At 38.8% G+C, this 20,948-nt stretch overlaps 1 protein-coding gene across 1 annotated transcript in view; it reads left to right on the top strand.

Moving 5' to 3' along the window:
• The first annotated feature begins 636 nt into the window (after positions 1-636).
• Positions 637-20,948, top strand: part of LOC145999297 (uncharacterized) — a 91,435-nt gene continuing 71,123 nt past the window's right edge. The window contains exons 1-2 of the mRNA XM_083136235.1: positions 637-761; positions 11,570-12,168. Coding sequence (XP_082992361.1) covers positions 681-761; positions 11,570-12,168 — 680 coding nt within the window. The 5' untranslated portion in view covers positions 637-680. The remainder of the gene's footprint in view (positions 762-11,569; positions 12,169-20,948) is intronic.

Raw genomic sequence — 20,948 nt, 5'->3', positions numbered from 1 at the left:
GACCAAAATATAATAGGAATAGAAATATACAAAGCTTTGTATAATTTAAAAATGCAGTTTACAATAAATGTTACAAGTTTGTTAGGGAATCCAAATGTTCAACTGTAGCAATTGCAAATAGGAATGTTTATATTTTTGTCTCAAGACAAAATATAAAGCCAACATTTAATTTGTAATAAATATCTACTTTTGAAGTAGATAACACATGATGTGAAGGCACAGGGGGTGAGTGAAGGTATAGAGCTCCACATATTCTTGATCATAGCCATAGTTGTAATGGTGATTAGCATCCTGCCTGGCTGCCTTTACCCTCCGGGTTTGTCCTCCAGGTACTGATTTATACGAGTCTGGGTCAACCTCAGAGCTATGCAGAAACAGGGAAAATTTTCCCTTTTGCAGATCACCTGTGCTGGAATGAGCTTAGATCTTCCATGTGATAGCCAGATGCTCTACGAACTGAGCTATGGCTGTTCTTGGTAGATGACTATAATTTTCATAAATACCCTGTATTTACCCAAATTTTATTTAGCTACCCAGTATTTAAATAACCATGTTCCTAATCTACCCTACTTATGACTTCGGTTTTCTTCATTCTAATTTTCAGAGGATGACAGTTTTTCCAAAGTTTGTGTGCTATCCATGCATAGACAAACCAGATAATCTTGCAGGACTTCCATAACATGTCTTCTGAATTGGAAAACCTTCTGAATGAAAACCCATCATCTGCAGAAGAGAAGCAGAGAAGAGAGATGGGCTTTGAGGTAAAGCTATTTTTTTTTCTTGAAGGTGTTCTGATGTACAAAAAAATACAGCCAACCCTTATTTGCTCGTGGGGTGGTAATATATGTATTTCTAAGAAATTAAAAGTATTATTTTTACACCTGCTGTTACTAATAATGGAATCATGTATACTTTCTTGAAGAACCACTGTAAAAGGGATATGTTAGTATCAGGGCATCCAACAAAATTCGCATATATAAATGAAAGCCTTCGTCTGCTTCACCACTGCAAATATGCTGCTGGAATTTTATTACTCTTCTGGCTCATTTAACCTTATTTAGTGTAGCAATGCATACGAAGGCTTTCTTTCATCATCCAGGTGTAATACTGGGTTTACACAAGTACGTTTACAATGGCATTGCACTATTCTTTGATGTCAAAAAGAAACCAGCAAATCGGGACATATATGTTGAACAATATCACGAAAAAGTGAAACTGAAATATGCATTTGTAAATGTTATAAAAAATTGACAAGTGCTATCACGACCTACTTTGTCCTGTCATGAGAGATGGTTATTAATCTGTCACTGAGTGATGTTTATGTCCAATGTTAAGAAATAAAATACTAATAATAAATTCATAAATATTTTAATATCATAATTACTCAAATCATTAAATCCTAAAAGCGTATCACTATCTTTAGTAACCGATGTTTCTCTGCTAGCCCTGATAAACTTTCACTTTTCATCTACTGATTTATACGAGGGGCATCCAGGAAAGTAAATTCCACTTAGTAATGACCTTGATTTTTCGCAAACACGATAACAGTGAAATATATTATTTTCTGCAAAGTAGTGTTTATGAATGTGCAGTGATGTCTGGACACATTTTTCACCTGTTCAAATTTGCGAAATAATGCAATTTGGCATAAAATGTGAATTGTTGGCGTTTCTGACGAATTTTAAAAAATGTGCTTCAATGACGAAAAATACAGTGAAAGCCAACAGTTTTACTTTTTTAGGCTTAAAGAAACAAAATTTGCCATGTGTGTATATAGAACACACAAGTTTTCCAACATTTTAGCCAAGAGAAAACTGTAGTGCATATTATACATGGAATAATTCCGACAGCCACATTAAATCACATATTTCCCACGATATTTGTATCTACCGTAACATGTTAGCCGGATCATCACTATTTGTCGCGACAAGTGGTGTGATTTTGGTGGAGATATAGTGCTCACCATGTGACCTACAATTTAAAGTGATAGTTTAAAAGCAGAATGGAAGTATAGGGTTTTCCAATAAGAGCGATATGATTTTACAATGAAATAAAATAAAAACTATTTCAGACACAACCAAACCTTTTATATTATTTTGAAGCATAGTTTATTTCATTATGTTTTGAATAACACATCATTTAAGTGTTCACCTCGACTTCGTGCATACGAGTGAATTCGATGAACACAATTTTGGATGACTTTGTGCAATAACTCCAGCCTAATGTCACGAATGCAGCGTTCGATGTTCAATCTTAATAAAACATTAAAATGCTGACCAAGGCAAACTTTTATAGCATAAAAATATACATAAAAACTTAACGTTTCCACCCTCTGACGGGGTCTTCTTCGGACGTTACATTTGTATGTATATTTTTATACTATAAAAGTTTGCCTTGGTCAGCATTTTAATGTTTTATTAACATGGAAACAAGGCTTAACAGTGTTATCAATCTTAATGCATCAAGGGTCCATGGTCTGTTTGCATAGACTATAGATTTCAAATAACCCCACGAAAAGCAATCTAAAGGAGTTAAATCACAACTTCTTGGAGGCCAACTAACAATTGCATTCCTTGAAATTATCCTTTCACCAAACTGTTCTTGCAATACATTGATAGTGGCATTAGCAGTTTGACATGTGGCACCGTCTTGTTGAAACCACATGTCCCCCAAATCAATTTTATCTAAATTAGGCCACAAAAAATCTTTTAACTGCTCACTAGTCACTGTAACTACATCTACCTCGTTCTGGAAAAAAAAATTAAAAAGTAGTCCGATGATGACACCATGCCATAAAACACACCATACAGTGACCTTTTGCGGATGCAAGGGTGACTCGTGTATATCTTGTGGATTGATTTTACACCAAAAATGACAATTTTGTTTGTTAATGTATCCACTTAACCATAAATGAGCTTCATCTAATATAATTTTTTGTCCAAAATTATGATCCGTTTCAAGTTGCTCTAAAGCCCAAGCAGCAAAGTCACAGCACTTAAGATGGTCCTTTTTGGATAATAACCAAACATTCTTGAGCGTGTATTTTGCCATGATGAATTGTCACAGTATACTAAACACAAATGACAACTAGTGACAGTTATAATATTTGAAGCATAGTTGCCAGTTTATTTCAAAATCATATCATTCATATTGGAAAACCAGCCTCCCCGGTGGTGCAGTGGTAGCATTGTCACCTTGTAACACAGAGGTCCCAGGTTTGATACCCGGTGGAGGCACACAGTGGTCCATGTTCCGGATCCCACTTTAAACCGTTGGTCCAGTCCCGATTAGCCTTACTCTGCATAAAGTGTACTTAAAACACCAAATCAATCAAAATCAATCATTATTGGGAAACCCTTTATAAGTTTTGGTATATTTGGCAAAAAAATGTTATAAAATAAAAATGCAAATTTTGGAAACTTAACACTAAGAAAGTCAAAAGAAGATAATGCCAATTTTTGCTGCCATAATATATTGGCATCTGTCACATGAGATTGATTTAAAATTTTTGGGCGCGTCGCCGTATGTGGCCATTTTGCACTCTTTAGTATATACGAGGAAAAAATCCCTTTACCTTAAAATGAAAGAGGGAGGTATGGAAAATAACTTCCAAGGTATCAAACTCTCACGAACAGGCATAGGCCATGTGACTTACAATTGAAAACGATAGGTTAAAAACACCATGAAGGTATAATTTTAGGTATATTTTCCAGAAAATGCGATAAAATGAAAATGTGAATTTGGGAAAAATAACATCAAATAGTAAACAAATAATAATAATAACACCAAAGATAACAAAAAATCAAGGTCCATACTGTTTAGGCATAAATAAGGAAGAATATCAGTAGTAATTTATTGTATTATTTAGTGACTCCTAACCTAATTTTGGCATAATCACTACCCTTGTTCTGGCATTTGTTGTAGCATGGCACTAAATTTTATATGTGTGTCTCACAGCAAAGACTGGAACTATTTGTACTTCAGTAGTGTAACTGTCAAAACCTTGTCCTGCCAGAAACCTCTTCAGCTGAACAAAAAGATGAAAGTCTGTACATTCAAAGCTGGAACTGTGGTCCAAGATCTCTCATGATGTGATGCAAAAGACCCCAAATGTACTCTGTACTCAGCTGTATGGGGTTGTGCACATTGGATTGGCCTTACGTGAATTGTCTGCACCATTGTCTGACCATACTTCGCTCACGATGGCCGGCCTATACACCTCACACAATTGCTGGTGGCTATATGACGTATTCTGAGCGTGCAACAATCTGATTACCACATGTGCCTCACAGTCGGTGGGAGATTGTATGAGAGTTGTCATCTTTAACCTAGAACTGTCCTAAAAGGCTATGCTGCGACTCCACAAGATTACAACCACTTTTCCTGCCTACATATGCAGGTCGCACTCCAACCACTAGCGTCACTTACAAACGCCATTGGAACTTTTCCTGGATGCCCTGATGTATAAACTTTTGGAAGTTGTTATCAATAGCATGTTCCTGTTTTAATATTTTATTAGCTAAATCAGGCACCTGTACAGTGCAGTAGATTCCCCTTCTACACTATGTGGAAGAAAGTCATTGGACACCACATGTCAGCGGATACCATCAGTTTTCTTGCAATCAATAGGAGGTCGGTCCGCCTTTGGCAGCGATAACAGCAGCCACTCTTCATGGTAAACTGGCCACAAGGTCGTGTAGTACACCGAGTGGGATATTCCGCCATTCCTCCTGCAGTTCAGTCACCAACCCTGGAAGTGTAGAAGAGCGAGGCAATCATGACCTCAATCGGTGCTCCAGTTCGTCCCATAGATGTTCGATAGGGTTGAGATCAGGGCTCTGAGCAGGCAAATCCAGTCGGGTGACATTATTTTCTGCATATCACTCCATGGTAGCCATAGAAACATGACAAGTCGCATTATCGTCCTGGAACACACATTCTTCGTTTCCATAGAAACGCCACAATGTGGGGAGCATGGAGTTGTCGAGAATATCTCGGTAGGACGCAGACGTCATGTGGCCATACACTGGTACCAGTGGACCCGCACCATGCCAGCTGAAACAACCCCAGAACATGATGCCGCCACCACCATATTTCACTGTGGGCACTACACACTCGGGTAACAGACGTTCTCTGGGTAATCGTCATACCCACACTCTCCCATCTGATCGAAACAGTGTGAAGCGTGATTCATCGCTCCATAGGACCTTCTGCCATTGCTCCATCGTCCAGTTTCTCCGCTCTTTACACCAGCGTAATCTCTGCCGTTTATTGTTTTTTTGTTATCAGGGGTTTGTGGGCAGCGGCTCGACCATGATAACCGAGCGCATGGGCCTCCTAGCGAAGTGTCTTGGTCGAAACAGTCAAATTGGTCGCATTGAAACTCTTCTGCAATCGAATGCATCGGGCGGGTCCTGTTTTTCGTAATCTCCCTCTTTAGCACTCTCTTGTCCCGGTCGTCCAATTTCGTGGGTCTTCCACTCGTGGTGCATTGTTGCAGTGTAACAAAGGCTACAGTTGATTTAGGGACCTGTCGGCCATCAGCCATGCTACGTATAGTCATGCCTCCTATGGAGCAGCCTTTGAAACATGCTGAGCTCTTTCCTGTCCGTCATTTTATCAGCAAATGATCTGAGTAGCCTCCTGCTGCTGTATATATACCCGTCTGTACTCTCTTTTCCATGAAGAGTTCATTTCAGAGTTGAAATCGGGGTGTCCAATGACTTTCTTCCACATAGTGTATAAATTGCTTGTGTTAAATTTTTAATACGTTCCTATATACTATTTTCGCTAGCAATAATGGGATAACTGCGTGTAGCCAGTTTCACAGTATTTCACTTGGATATACTGTGAATTTTTGTACTGAGACATCCCATTGATAATGAAGGAAATATGACACTTCATTTTGTTTGTTAAGTTGTTTGTTTTATAAATAAAAGAGAAGTAGGTTTATGCATCAATGAATAAGTCCGCATTCATGGATCTTGCAATCAGAGGTTTCCAAACCTCAGTGGAGATACCAACATTACAAAATTTCTTGTTTCATCCATTACTATTCACTCTAATCTCATTTAGCCGTAACTTTAAAAATAATCAAATATTTTATTGAAAACTCTCTGCATATAAAAAAAATCACGTAATCCCTCCCTAGCTTGTGAATTGCAATAATTTTCCAAACTCACTATTTTGCAGTTTGAATGCAAATTATAGAGAAATGAAGTCAATTTCTTGAAAGCTAATATGGGTACTTAATACAATACATACCTGGATCTGTATGACTTTCTAATTTCCATTTGCAAAAACATGGATTTGGTTTATAATTGTCAGGGAAAAATGTAAATTTTGTCCTGGAAAACCTGGAAAAGTCAGGGAATTTAATTTCTGCTTGTTTGTAGCCACCCTGGATAGGTACCTGGGGGTAAAGGCAGCTGGAGAATGGTACTGATCACATCACCTCCATAATGAACCAAGATCGAGAATGTGTAGCTCTATCCCCCACATCTTCTTCCCCTAAATGTGCCTTAATTGCATATGCAATATGCATGGGGGACTTTACTATAGTGCACTCCACAGTTGACATTCAAAAGAGGTGCTACATTTGGTTATAGCCAATTTTTTTGCCCCCCCTTGTATCCACTAGGGTGTATCAAACCTCACATCCTTTTTGCTTTAGAAAGTCTTAAGGCATGCAGTGTGCAGAAGTTTGTGTGGTGTTTTTCTTTAACGACCTGTGATTTATTAGGCTCAGGCAATAAATAATGAGGCAGAGGATATTACACCAAAACTATGGTAGTTAGAAATGGGTCGACGGGCCCGAAATGGAGGTGCAGGTGTGGCAAAACTGATTCACGCATGTTTTCCCGCTAGATGGCATTACGTGTCTGCCAAGGTATGCTGCAAAGTGAGTAGTGGCCATGTCCAGTCATTCCGTGTATGACTGCGACGCGTAATGGAGACATCCAAAGAGGAGCAGTGGGGAGTTGTGCCCTTCTTGACAGCGGAAAGGGTAGGCAGTGGTGAAATCCATCGACAAATGGAAAGAATATATGGGGTGCACTGTATTTCCCAGTCAAGGGTGCAGGAGTGAAACAAACACTTTCGCAAAGGACACGAAGAGTGGGGCACCAAAGTGTGTCACAGACCAGCATGTTATGCAGGTGGATGAGCTCATGCAGACAGACTGTCATATATCAGTGGATGACATTTCAGCATCAGTGGGGCTTAGTCATGGTAGGGCCCACACAATCATCAAGGACACGTTGATGTTCCATAAAGTGTGTTCTCAATGAGTCCTGCAATGTCGTCCTATTGCCGGGGTCGGCCCGGGTGGGCATCCCAGTTTTCCCCATGCGTTTGTTTTTAGAAAAACCCACCTTGAAAAAACACACCAACAACCAGACAAAAAAGTGTTTTATTTTTGTCTGTTTTTTCAGAAAATGTAAATTATTGCTTTAAATATTTGTGATGTTCTACGATTGTGAATTTTTTTTGGAAAACTTGTAAAGAAAAGGCTTAGCAGTGCTTTAAATACTAAAAATAATTAATGTAGTACTGTAGTACAAGTCACAGTTGGTTTTTTCAGGCTTTTATCCTCAAATCATGCTAGAAATGGACTTTTAACACAAATAAAAATATTATACATCTAAGAAACAAAATAGAAACAGTGTCTGAAATTTTTAGATAAAACCTTTGCATTTATTGATGCAGCATAGTTGAACAAAGCTTATAATTTTGAAATGTGGGAGCACTTTGGTTATCTGTTACTTCCTTATGTGAGGGGAAACAATAGTGGCAGATCATAGTTTCAACTGTGACGTTCAATTAATAAAATAAATTTTTGCATGTTTAAACATTACAAGGGAGAATTGAGTACATTTTATTGAAATGTCGTTAATTGTGGCATAATTAACTTGGAACACACTTTAAATTATTTTTGTCATTTCTGATCCTAATGGGTTGCTTGCCTATGCAGTAAAATGTTATTTATGTCTGGTTAGGAGCTCTATACTCATGTAAGTCATGCATCTTCATAATTACCACAATATCAGCTTTGTGCACAAAACTTAAGGAGTATTATGTACTTGCACCATAATTTGACAATAAAATTACCAAAATATGGTGCATGATTTAGGAGGAGCATGAATTAGGGTGGATGGGCAGAGAGGGATAAGTCATCTATTTATTGACCATGATAACTGCTATAATTTAGAATAATTTAGGTGAAGTTATTTCTGCAGCTAGGAAACTTGTGAACCAAATTCAACAATTTGTTTCAAGATGGTGGATGAAAAAATTTATTTTCTGCATGTTGCTATGCTATGCTGTACAATGTTTTTTATTTTTTAATTTTTTTTTTCAAAGCTTTCTAGAATACATTTTCAGAGTATAAGGAATTAAACTGAGTAATTTTAAAGATTTCATTGGTCCGCAATTTTGCAGTAAAACTTTTAAAATAATATTTCTTAGCTTATGATAGGAGTGGTGGTAATTGGTAAGATCACACACATCCTATTTTTGATAACGGCCATAAATGCAAATATTTTGAGTTGCACTGTTTATGGTTGCAATATAACGTAAAGGATTGGTCTCACATTGTATCTGAGAAAAATTGGTCACCATGTTTAAAGATAGTAGACGACAGACTGGTTTAACATGTTTTACGAGAACTTTAAATAATGCTCATATTTGACTATTTTATATTTTCGTACTTTAAGAAACACAAGTCTCAGCAATGTTACAGCCAGTGCTCGAAAAATCTTCATCAGAGCTAGGCGCCAGTTCTGAAAATCAGGCACCAGGAAACCACCTGCTGGCAATTGTGCATACTATAAGAAGTTGAGCATCACTGTATGGAAAACATTGCTAAATCATGTGAGAAAGCAGAAAATGAGGGAGTGGGGGCAAAGAGTAAGGAATAGTTGCCGATTCTATGAAATGTTCACAACATTGATAAAAATATTACAACACCATTAAGCCTTGTTTCCATGATATGTGAAAAACTCGATATGCCGACCAAGGGAGAAATTTATTTTATTTTAAAAAAAACTAAACTTAACGTTTCAACCTTCTAGCAAGAGTACAGAGTCTGAAGAAGACCTTGCTAGAAGGTTGAAACGTTAAGTTTAGTTTATGTTTTAAAATAAAATAAATTTCTGCCTTGGTCAGCATATTGAGTTTTTCAAAAAACTCATTTGCTAACTGACGCTGTACTGCAATTTGAACTTAGAATCTTCAAAATTTCGTACATGCAAACTTAAAAGAATGGCAATATTACAGCAAAGATCACAGTCGCCAGGCTGAAATTTTTAGTCGACTTGGCGACTGGGATTTTTCGAACCTTGTTTACAGCATCACTTGAGTTTTAAGTGTCATGTAGTGTGTGTGTTTTATGAAGGTTGGGGTTAAGTCACCAATTTTGAGACCACAATAACTGCAGCAAATTTAGAGGTTCTTAGTTTAAATTAGTCCAACTACATACACCTAGGGAATGGCTCTGTTTTGCATTTGCATTTGTTCAAAGTATTTCAAGAGTAGAAAAAAATGGATTTTTCTTATGCTGAGGTAGATTCCAAATTCTGATGACACTTTCAAATCTCAGCCTAAACTACAATTTTGGAGATTATGAATAGAGTCTTAAGAATTTTAGGGCTTTTCTTAAGCTATAATTTGACAATAAATGTTTTGAAATATAGTGCATGTTTTGGGATTGTTGTGACCAAATTGGAGGTCACCAATGTTTTGACCATGAGAATTACCATTCTCATAGCATTTGAAAGTTATTGTGGAGTAGTTGGAATAAAGGCAACTTGTGGAAGGTGTTCGCCTTTTGGTATGATTGTATTTGCAAGTTTTCTCGATATAGCAGGAGTAATTACTCATTCCGTTTCTGATTTAGCATTAATGCTAGATAGATATTTTGGAAGATGTATAAGGTATTCCATTTGGATGAAATCAGCCAGACAATTAGAAACGACTAACTTATAATTTGGCATGGTTAATACATGGAGGAGGTATTTATGCTTTAAAAGTCCAGAAAAATAATGGGAAAACACAACTGTGATAAACTGTGAACAAACTGTATTGAAGCAGATTTAAAACATTGTGTTACATAGTATTTTTGGATTATTGAATGGTCTATGCGTATGAATTAATTAGAAAAAAATGTGTTTGTAGCATAATTCATTCCAACATATGTCCAACACTGCATTCACAAAATAATTTGTTTCATAAACTGAAGTTCAGAATGGATTTGATTGATTGATTTACTTTATTTTACTTATCTTTATGTGCCACTTTTGGCTTATTTGTGAAGATGGGGATGAGTGATGATGTAATGAAATTGATGAATGGACACTCACAAACATCCATGCCCAGGCTGGGATTCGAACCCAGGACCTCTGGCATTGTAGGCATTTCTCTTGTTAGAATAAAATGTTATTAGTCCTCCCCTATAATCAGGTGGCAGTGTAGAGTACCGTTGTTGACTTCCAGAAAGAAAGAAAATACTGGTAATGATATGTTCTGTACTCCCCCCCGTTAATTTGATTCTTGGATACACCAAAGTATGTGCCTCCTCAGGGAATTCAACCCTGGAAACTGATCACACAAAACAACAGTATTAACTATTGCACCATCCAGGAAGAGTTGAATCAAGTTGTTGGACAAATATTTTAGAACAGAAATATTAAATAACTATTCCTTGTGACAATTGTCTCTGGAGCAAGGGTGCGCATAGCATCAGAAAAGGAAAGGAAATAGAGTGGTCTCAGCAAAGCAGTACATGCTGCTGTGAAGGCTGGTAACTGCAGTCGCTTACTCCTTTCCAGGCAATCCATTTCTCTCTCCAGTGTTCATTGATGGAGCCATCTCACTTTACTACTTGTGCAGAGACTTGTTCTTGTTCGCTTGCTCCACAGAGAGTTGGGACAGGTTATAAAGCAATACAAATTAAATGTTATGAGACATTACTACTAGGGGAATATTGTATTTCATTCTGAAGATATATATATATTTTTAAATATAACCTTGAAAATTCCAATAAAACCCAGGTTTTTTCTGAAAAAAGAAACCTACCTGGGTTGGGTTTTTTCGAAGAAACCTAGGCAAAATGCCAACCCTGCCTATTGCACGACAATGCTAAACCACACACAGCCAACACAACAAAGGAATGTGAAAACATTAAAGTGGGAAGTCCTCTCTCTATAGTCCAGATCTGTCCCCGTGTGACTTCCACATGTTCGGTGAGCTCAAAAAAATACTGCGGAGACAACAGTTTAAATTGGACGATGACGTCAAGGAGTACGTGTCCAGTTTTTTCCAACAGCAGCCAAAGGAGTTCTACGAGCATGCCATTTTGCGACTTGTGTCACAATGGGATAAATGCCTAACAGTGGCAGACAATACTTCTGAGGGACGTTACATAAGTACTGTGAAATATCCTCTGCCTCGTTATTTATGGACTGAGCCTCATAAATAAAAAAAAACTGATTATTTTTTTTATAAGAAGTAAAAAAGACATTTAAATTAAAGATCATAACTTTAATCCACACTGTTTGTGATTGTCTTTCAGAAGGCTTCTGCATCCTCGTCTGATGATTGTGAAGAAAATATGGCTGTTCAAGTGTCTGACACGGGTTTGTCTCTTGTGGAAGTGTTCATAAAGTCTGAATCAGAAAGTGCCGATCCATTAGTTTGTGAACAAACATCTCTGGAGAATGTGTGGCTTCTGGATGAGTCATGTGTCAAGACTGAAACTGAATCATTCAAGGAGCCTCCTGATGTTGATATCTCTGTTGACATCAAACCATCTAATCATTGCATACAGGATGCTTCTGTTGACATCAAACCATCTAATGAGTGCATAGAGGATGCTTCTGTTGACAGCAAACTATCGAGTGAGTACATGAAAGAAATTTCAGTTTGTAAAGTGGAAAATGTGGGTGGTGATAGTTGGATTCAATTTGAAGGCAGAAATCAGGAAGTTCCTAGTGGGCAAAATGTTCATGAAAGTGAAGGATTTTATCCATGTTATCATGGACAACTTGTTACAAAAATGCCATTTGAGGACAGTGACAATGGTGAATTAATTTTAAGTGAAGATCAAGACATGAAGTATTCTGTAGAGAATCCTGATGAGGTGGAAGGAGAAGTGGCAGATTCTGCAGAAAGGTAGGTGAAGAAAATTTTAGTACAAGGATTGAAAATGAGCATGGCAGTACTAAGGTTCAAAATTGGACCTTTTTGCTTGTAGATTATGATTCATGTAATTTCTCTATTGTGCCAGCAGTGCTGCAGTGTTACTGGTCATTCAATACAAGATTCTCCAGAAGTGTCCACCCCACCATGTCAGATTGGGATAAAATATGTTACATTATATCCTTAGACATATATAAGAACCCATAGGATTTATTTTTGCTTTTGGAATATCAATTCTAGTTTGGAATTTATAGTCCTCTGAAATTTCGTGCCATTTGATGCCTTTTTTTTTATGGGATCAAGCCATGTGTAGAGTGGTGTATCCAGAATTTTTGGATATACTTTTTTGATTGTCAGCCCTCATTTTGTCATCCTTTCCTGCCTTCATTTTCTTTTTAGGAATAAAAGGCCAATTGGGAGTAATGTCCCCTGCCTTTCCCCATCCCCTTGAGGTTACACCGCTTGTGCATATTTTGGGTCCAAGTTCCTTTTCTTTTATTGTGATTTCATCATGCTACGAATGCAATATTTAGATGGTTTGTTTTCGATTTATGTTTGTTAACACTTACTGGGAAGTTTTAGAATTAAAATAAAGTCCCCAAATGCATTCTACTAAGGTTCTGATTTGCTTCTACATTCATTCCCACTAGTCTACCATAGTAACTGTCGCTTGTCGAAGAATACCTTCTCCATGGGAAGCACGCATGCTTCCCTAAGGTAATTTTTATGTTTTTATTTTTCATCATAAATGAAGCACCTCCTCTATGGCGTAGTAGTAAAATCATCGACTTCTAATCAAGGTGTCCTGGGTTCAATACCCGGTGGAGGCACATACTGGTTCAGGTCCTTTAAACTGTAGGTTGAGTCCCGATTAGCTTGCTGAGCATAAAGTGGATTTAAAACAACAATTCAATCAATCAGCATCAATAACTTTTTTTTTAGAATCAAAGCGTGCTTCTTTAAGAAAGTTTCAAATTTCGTGTGACAATGATTTCCAAAATTCTATGATAATTAGTCTTTCTGCTGGGAGAATTTTAAAAAAATCAAAGCAGTTGGAACCTTTCCATATTTTGGTTGCCTGACAGTCGAATTATACACTTGCAAGATGAGATGTGATGTGGCGTTTCCCCTTATAATATTTAAATTTGTTAAAAAATTAAGTTTGGTGCAGCATGCATAACACCATGCCAAACAACATAAATGTTGTTATCAATGTTTTAAGCAAAACTGTGCACACTGGAGATGAGATACCACATTGTGACATTACATGCTTAGTTGTGAATGCAGAAAGGGCGTTGCTGATGTAGTCTTGTGCATTCTAGCAGAGTTTCATTTTGTGGACATTATACCTATATGTACAGTAGGATCCATGAGTATTACCGTGCAAATTGTTCATCACCATGTTCGTGCACTCTATTTGACCCAATAAGAGCTTCAAGAATGAATAGAAAACTAAAAACAAGCTGCTGGCAACTTCTGCACCAGCATACATAAAAATCCATCGCTTAAAATCACACAGGCTGAAAGAGAAATATTAGTGAAAATAAGTTATGGACAATTTGCTCGGTAATACTCATGGATCCCACTGTACTGTCTAGATTATAATTTTACCTCATGAAACTAAACTGTTTTATTCTCTCTTCATGTGAAGGTTATAACCAAAATCTGATCCGATAATTCAAACCACCTTAACTATAGAACTCACAATTTTTGCACTTCATTTTGATTTATTTATACAAACTGAAATTTTTCATTTGTGCAAATGAAATATGAAACTTGTTTTTAGTAATAACTTCTGCAACCAGACTGAAGCATATAACTTGACTTTACAATTTTGACCAGTATTTCCCCCTCCATCCAAAAATCACTGAAGCAAGTATAAATCCAATCATTTACATATGTGTGTGTGTGTGTGTGTGTGAAACAAGGGAAGTACTGCATGAATGACAGAGCACACTGACCAATATCATCCACAATTTTCGTTTTCACACTTCAGTGGCTATTTTTAATAATATTAATATTTAATCTTCCAGTACATTTTATTGCCATGTTGTTATAGCACTGATTGTTGTAACCACTGAATTTTAGCAGTAACACAATAAAGAAACATACGGTCCAGACTCAAAATTGTAAATTGAGTAACTGTTGCAAGGAATGAATGTATAGTCACATTGATAATGAACACAAACAAAGCATAAGACCACAGTATTTAGATGACAGTGAAATAATTTACAATACACCCAGTTGGCAGGGAGGAAAAATGTTTCTTTGACCAATTGGGGAATCAAGACTTATTAGAGCTTATAGAAAACACTACGGAGCCAAAGTTTTGTCAACATACACAAACGCCATGTGCAGTGTTCGAAAAATCTTCTTCAGAGCTAGGTGCCAGCTCTGAATATCAGTTGCCAGGAAACCACCTACTAGCAATTGTGCATGCGGTGTTTCAAAAGTCGCCCAACCAAAACTTTAAAAATGTATATCTTGAAAACCGTAAGAGATATTTAAACTAGGTTTTCTGCATTATAAAGCCTCATCCATTGAGATATTTTTCAATGCTAAAAAATTATCAGTTTACGCCACACAGAAAATTAGATAAATTAATAACTGGCGAAAGGCAGTGTTAAAATTTTTCCAGAAATGCATTTTTGAATGAGAAAAATATGTAAGAAATTATCAAAGGGTCATACTTAGATGTCTGATGCCATGTCAATCTTGTCATTTGCGACCAATATTGATCATGTGCAGCATTTGATTGATTTTTGATGGGCGATTTTCTGGGTTGAGTGATGAAAAAGTGCCATTTTGGTACATATCCTCTGTAAATGGCAACACTAGCAGGTCGAAATTTTGTCAACACATGCACGCAACATGTGCTTAAATATTGGCCATTGAATGCGTTTGCTGCCCTGTAGGACCCTGATTGTCTCCCTGGAATGGATTGTATCAACATATAGCTGAGTTCACCGCGATCTTCATAAGGTGTAAAGAAAATGAAGGCACTTATCAGCACTGTAATGTTCCTGTGAAACTGAACTACATATCACTGCACTTCACTGATATGCTGAATGAAACGTAACCATGTTAGGCTTACGTTTTTTGATGAATATCCGCAACACGGTGACTTTCGGCTGTTGCCGGAGTGACTTCTGCATGAACACTGGCGGAAGTAAGCTACCGCGCAAAGATGGCGGCAACTAGGCACCGCACCCGATATGAACTGACCAATGGGAGTGCAGGTTTTTTAAATCACTGGATATACACAAAATAAGCAATTGGTTATATAAAAACAAATGCATTAGCAAAATGAGCAAGAGAAAAGCTCTGTTATTTGCGAATACAAGAATATATAAAAAGATATATCGTGGTTAGTTTCTAGAGATAATTCTCCAACATACTTCCCCCCGTTGGAATGTTCACATCCAACCTAACACTAGGGGATATATTGTCAATGCTTTAGCTCATGGAGCGTCTTCTTCCCATTGTGGTAAAGGCACAATTTTGCTTAATGCTCTCTTGTAGACTCCGTCTCTAGTACGAATGGTAACTACGCTATCCCTCCCCGGAAACACTTCTTGGATTACGCCGACTCTCCACGAGAGTGGTGGAATATTGTCCTCCTTCAATAGCACTGGTGTGCCAGGCTTCAAATTCGACTGAACGGCTGTCCATTTCTGTCGCTGCTGCAGACTATGTAGGTAGTCCTGAGACCACTTCCTCCACACTCGCTGCTGGAACTGCTGTATGCGCTGCCATCTGGATAATCTGTTGGCAGCCAGATCTGTAATGTTTGGTTCAGGAAATGAGGTTAGAGGACCTCCAATAAGAAAATGACCAAGGGTAATGTAGCTGAATTCATCATGAGAATCAGGGAGTGTGGAAAGAGGATGGGAGTTGAGGCAGGCCTCTATTTGGCATAGCAGAGTTACTAGTTCTTCGTATGTTAGCACGGCCTTTCCTGCTACTCTGCGAAGATGGTATTTCATAGACTTCACTGCACTTTCAAAAATCCCGCTGAATGATGGACTGCGTGGTGGAGAATACTTCCATTGGAAATTCTCTTCTGCTGCAAATCTGTTGATGTCCTTGTTGAACTCTTGTGATTGAAAGAGTTTACGTAATTCCTGCAATTCATTTTTAGCACCATGGAACGTCGTAGCATTGTTGCTAAAAATACTTGCACACTTTCCTCTTCTCGCGGTGAAGCGTAGTAGAGCTGCGATGAAGGCTTGTGATGTCAAGTCTGAGACAATCTCTAGATGAATTGCCCTTGTGGCAAGACAAGTGAAAACTGCAATGTAGCATTTTCTTGTGGATCTGCTTCTTGCGGCTCCGGTCTTGATGTTGTATGGCCCTGCATAATCAACGCCTACATGATGGAATGCCTTGCTGGGTCTCACTCTACTGGAGGGTAACTGCCCCATCAGCTGCTGGGTGGCTGAAGCCTTCAAACGATAGCATATGTTGCACTGGTAAATGATCTGTTTGACCACCTGTCGTATGCGAGGTATCCAGTATTTCTCACGAAGTGATGATATGAGAAGCTGTGGACCAGCATGCATAAGTCTCTTGTGTTCTGATGCTATCAGAATTTTCGCGAAATGACTCTTCGGATGAAGAATAATTTGATGTTTGCTTTGAAACTCCAATTCACTGTTTTCCAATCTTCCTCCAACACGAATTACTTTTTCATTGTCGAGAAATGGATGAAGGTTCCTCAAAATGCTTGTGTTGTGTACTTGCTGCTTGTCAGACAAATCTTTGATTTCCTGAGAGAAGAATGCACGTTATGTTATCTTGATGCAGACAAGTGTGGTGCCTTGAATTTCAAAGGTGGTAAGGTCTTCACTCCTTTTCTCTCTTGAGTTTCTGCAATTGCTGATGAACCTTTTGCAGAGTGACACTACTCTCAGTAGCTTGGATAAACTTGAATATCTAGATATGATTTCTTCTTCAGTTGTTACATGAGTGACCAATGTGGTAGCTGCTACCTTACGCTGCTCTGGAATAGTGTTGTCGTCTGGACGGAATGCTAAACTGGATGATGGCCACTGTGTCTCATCTTCTTGGAGCCAGGTGGGTCCGTGCCACCAAAGCTGAAGTGATCTGATAGTTTTTCCATCGACTCCTCGTGAGATCAGATCTGCAGGATTGTCTTTTGACGGAACGTGCTTCCAATCACTGACTTGTGTGAGTTCCTGTACCATAGCAACTCGGTTGGCAACAAAAGGTTTCCATTTACTGGCTGGTGACGCCAGCCAAGCTAGGACGATTTTTTGAGTCGGTCCATAGGTAAATGGTGTCTATACATAGATGCAGTATGGTCAATGCTTTGTGTACCATTTTGGCTAGTAGAACTGCCGCACATAATTCCAAATGTGGAAGAGTGGTTCTCTTCACCGGAGCCACCTTGGACTTTGAACACAATAAGTTCACACTTATGTGACCCTCTGAATCAATTGATCTTACGAAGAGAACACTGCCATAGTTTCTCTCTGATGCATCAGAGAAACCGTGAATTTGAACTTTATGTATGTCTCCTGGAGCCAAAACGAACCGTGGTACTTTTACTTCGTTAATACATGTGAGCTGCGAATGAAGACGACGCCATGTTTTCTGCAAATCTATAGGGAGCGGATCATCCCATCCTACATTGTGGAGCCATAACTGCTGCAGGAATGACTTGTATGTAATGACTTGTATGTGATCACCACTGGCGATATTAGTCCGATTGGATCGAACACTTGTGCAATTATGCTGGCAACTTGGCGCTTTGAGAAGATCTTCAACGAGCCTACATCCACTGTTGTGGCGACCTTGCTGTCCATAAGAAATTCGTCCGTGGATGGGCGCCATGAAATTCCTAATGTTTTTGTGCCTTCTGTGTCGAATTGCACTAGGTCCTGTACTGCCTTCAATTCTTCTGGAATAGATTGCAACACTGCCTTGCTATTGGAGCACCATTTACGTAGATTGAATTCTCCCTTCTGGAATAATTCTGTGAGACTTTCACGCAGCTTTATTGCACCTTCAATGCAATGATTTCCTCCCAGAAAATCGTCAACGTAGAAGTCATATGTTAAGACATGAGTGGCTACTGTGAAATTTGATGATTCATCTTCTGCCAACTGTTTGAGGCATCTTGTGGCCAAGAATGAACTTGAAGTTAATCCATAAGTGACTGTGTTCAAACTGTAAACATGGATCGGTTCGTCATGTGATGCTCTCCATAAGATGCATTGAAGTGGTCTGTCTTCTGAATGCATGTTAATTTGCCTATACATTTTAGCCGTGTCTGCAGTCAGTGACTACGAAATCTGAGCAGGATTGAAAACAATTCGTGGGACCAATCATCTGTATACTGTTCAATGATTCCCCCGTCGTTCTTGGCGAGCTTCCATCAAAAACCACTCTTAACGTGTAGTTTTGCTTGATTCCTTGATCACACAGTGATGTGGAATGTAGTACCTTGTCTCCTTGTCTCTGGATATATCTTCCAATGTCCCAATTGGTTGCATGTGTTTGAGTTGTTGGTACTCGACCATGAATTCTGTGTACTCTCTTTTCAATTCCATGTTCCGATCAAGTCTTGTTTCTAATTGGTTAAATCGTGAAATCGCTGTTTGCAGAGAATCTCCAAGAACGGATCTGTCCTTCTTCAAGGGTAGCTTGACTGTGTATCGACCTTCTCGACACATCTGCAGACAGAAGTAGGTCAATGTTGCCAGGTGTATGGAAGCTAGGGTCTGCTAAATGTATGTCACTCGGAATTCCCCATGTGGAAGTTTCGAGCAAGTGTGATGTTTGGCAAGATGGAACAAGATATATCCATGGTGAATCCACTTATGCTGGATTTAATCTGCGTCTCCATGGTGTGAAAGGCTTGCACTGTAGCTTCATTTATCTCTTGGATTGGAATTCGGCGTTTTTGTTTCTTGATGCGTAGCTGCTGAGCAAGATGCTCTGTCATAATATTACTCTGTGAGGCTCCATCCAAAAGTGCACGACATGGGAGCCACTCGCCTTATGCGTTCCTTGATTTTTATGACTGCTGTGGCTAGGAGAACTTGCGAAGTTTCTCTGTTCTTGACAGAACAATATGTTGCTTTAGTCTGGGCATCATTATCCTGAAAACGAGTATCATCGCCTACTGCCGATTTACTTCTGGATTTACTGGGCTGCTTCTGTGTTTGATGTTCAAAAGCTTTTCGTGTGGTGGCATCAAGCTGAGAAGTAAGATGTTGAACTAACACTATATCTGATAATGAACTATCTCCTGCTAATAATTTTAGCGCTGAGATGGAACTGATTGCTGTGTTTGTGAACGCTCGCAACTCTTCTGCGTTTTCTCTCGACACTGGTTTTATATGCAAAATATCATTGACGTGTGAAGCAGCTATGAGACGCTTGTTGTCAAAACGGTCTTGGAGTTGTTTCCACGCTACACCATAGTTGGATGCTGTAATTGGTATGCTTTCAATGATTTGCAATGCCTCACCCTTCAGTGCAACACGTAAATACTGGAATTTCTGAATATCTGAAATATCCGAATTATCATGTATGAGCGAAGAAAATGTATCTTTGAATGATACCCATTGGGTGTAATATCCACTGAAATGTGGAAGCTCTATTAATGGCAACTTGACTTGAGACTTGCACAAAGCCCTGTGTTCATTTTCCGCGCCGTCTGTATTTGAATGATTTCCCTCAATTAATGTTAGCATCTGCGACTTGAGATCGAAATATGAAAGTTCGATTGTCTCTCGAACTGCCGTGTGTTCATCGTCTGTGGCTTCAAATTCAATGCAATCCTGAATTTCTTCTAACTTGGGCCATAATGTGTTCAGTTGCTCCAGCCGAACCTTGATCTGTTGAACGTTTGGCGCCTCTGGATCAACACTGCAAATATACGACTGCAATCTCGTTATTTGCCCCCTGTAGGCTGCACGTTGCTTTAGAAGATGTGCTAAGTCTGCCATGCCTCAAGGTGGGAGGGACAAATCAATACGTATTGAAATGAAAGGAAAAAGTGAGGAAATATTGAACCAAACACTGTTGTACTCACCGATCTGGCATTCACTGGACCATCTGGGCATCTGAAATCCTGGTTAGGCTGCAACACTGCGGGTACTCGAACAGCTGATTCACGGTCGCTATGGTGATGTCATGTCTCCACGCGTGGGCTGCTTGATGCAACTCTCCGCTATACGTTCTCCACATGAAAACGAACGAAAAAGCCAGTCCCGTGAAGGAACAGAAAACTGCAGTCTAAAAATAACTCAGGGACACACCACGGGTGTATGACGTCATGTCACTGGTCGCCGACTGTTCCTCACACAGCAGGAGGGGAGAAGGGAGTGGAGTGTGAAAATTCACTGACAAGCGAACAGCGAGAGCGCTGTCGGTCGGGGAAGTCCCGATCGTCCTTCAGCCACGTGGAAAATATCTCGCGCTCTACAACGAATGATGTAATGTTTTCAACAACTTGTAGTTACTGTACTTGAAAATAATGTTTGCACAACACAATGTCACTAAACTCACTGATGGTAACGTACCTCATGTTCAATACAAAGGAGATCGCGGCCTGCGGAGGACCATAAATGAATGCGTTTGCTGCCCGGTAGGACCCTGATTGTCTCCCTGTAATGGATTGTATCACTATAGAGCTGAGTTCACCGCGATCTTCATAAGGTGTAAAGAAAATGAAGGCACTTACTAAAACTATAACGTTATATTAATAATAAATATGTACA

Source organism: Lepisma saccharinum, chromosome 15 (assembly GCF_977018435.1).
Source record: "Lepisma saccharinum chromosome 15, izLepSacc3.1, whole genome shotgun sequence".
In the NCBI taxonomy this organism is placed as follows: domain Eukaryota; kingdom Metazoa; phylum Arthropoda; class Insecta; order Zygentoma; family Lepismatidae; genus Lepisma; species Lepisma saccharinum.
This window is presented reverse-complemented; position numbering and strand designations above follow the sequence as displayed.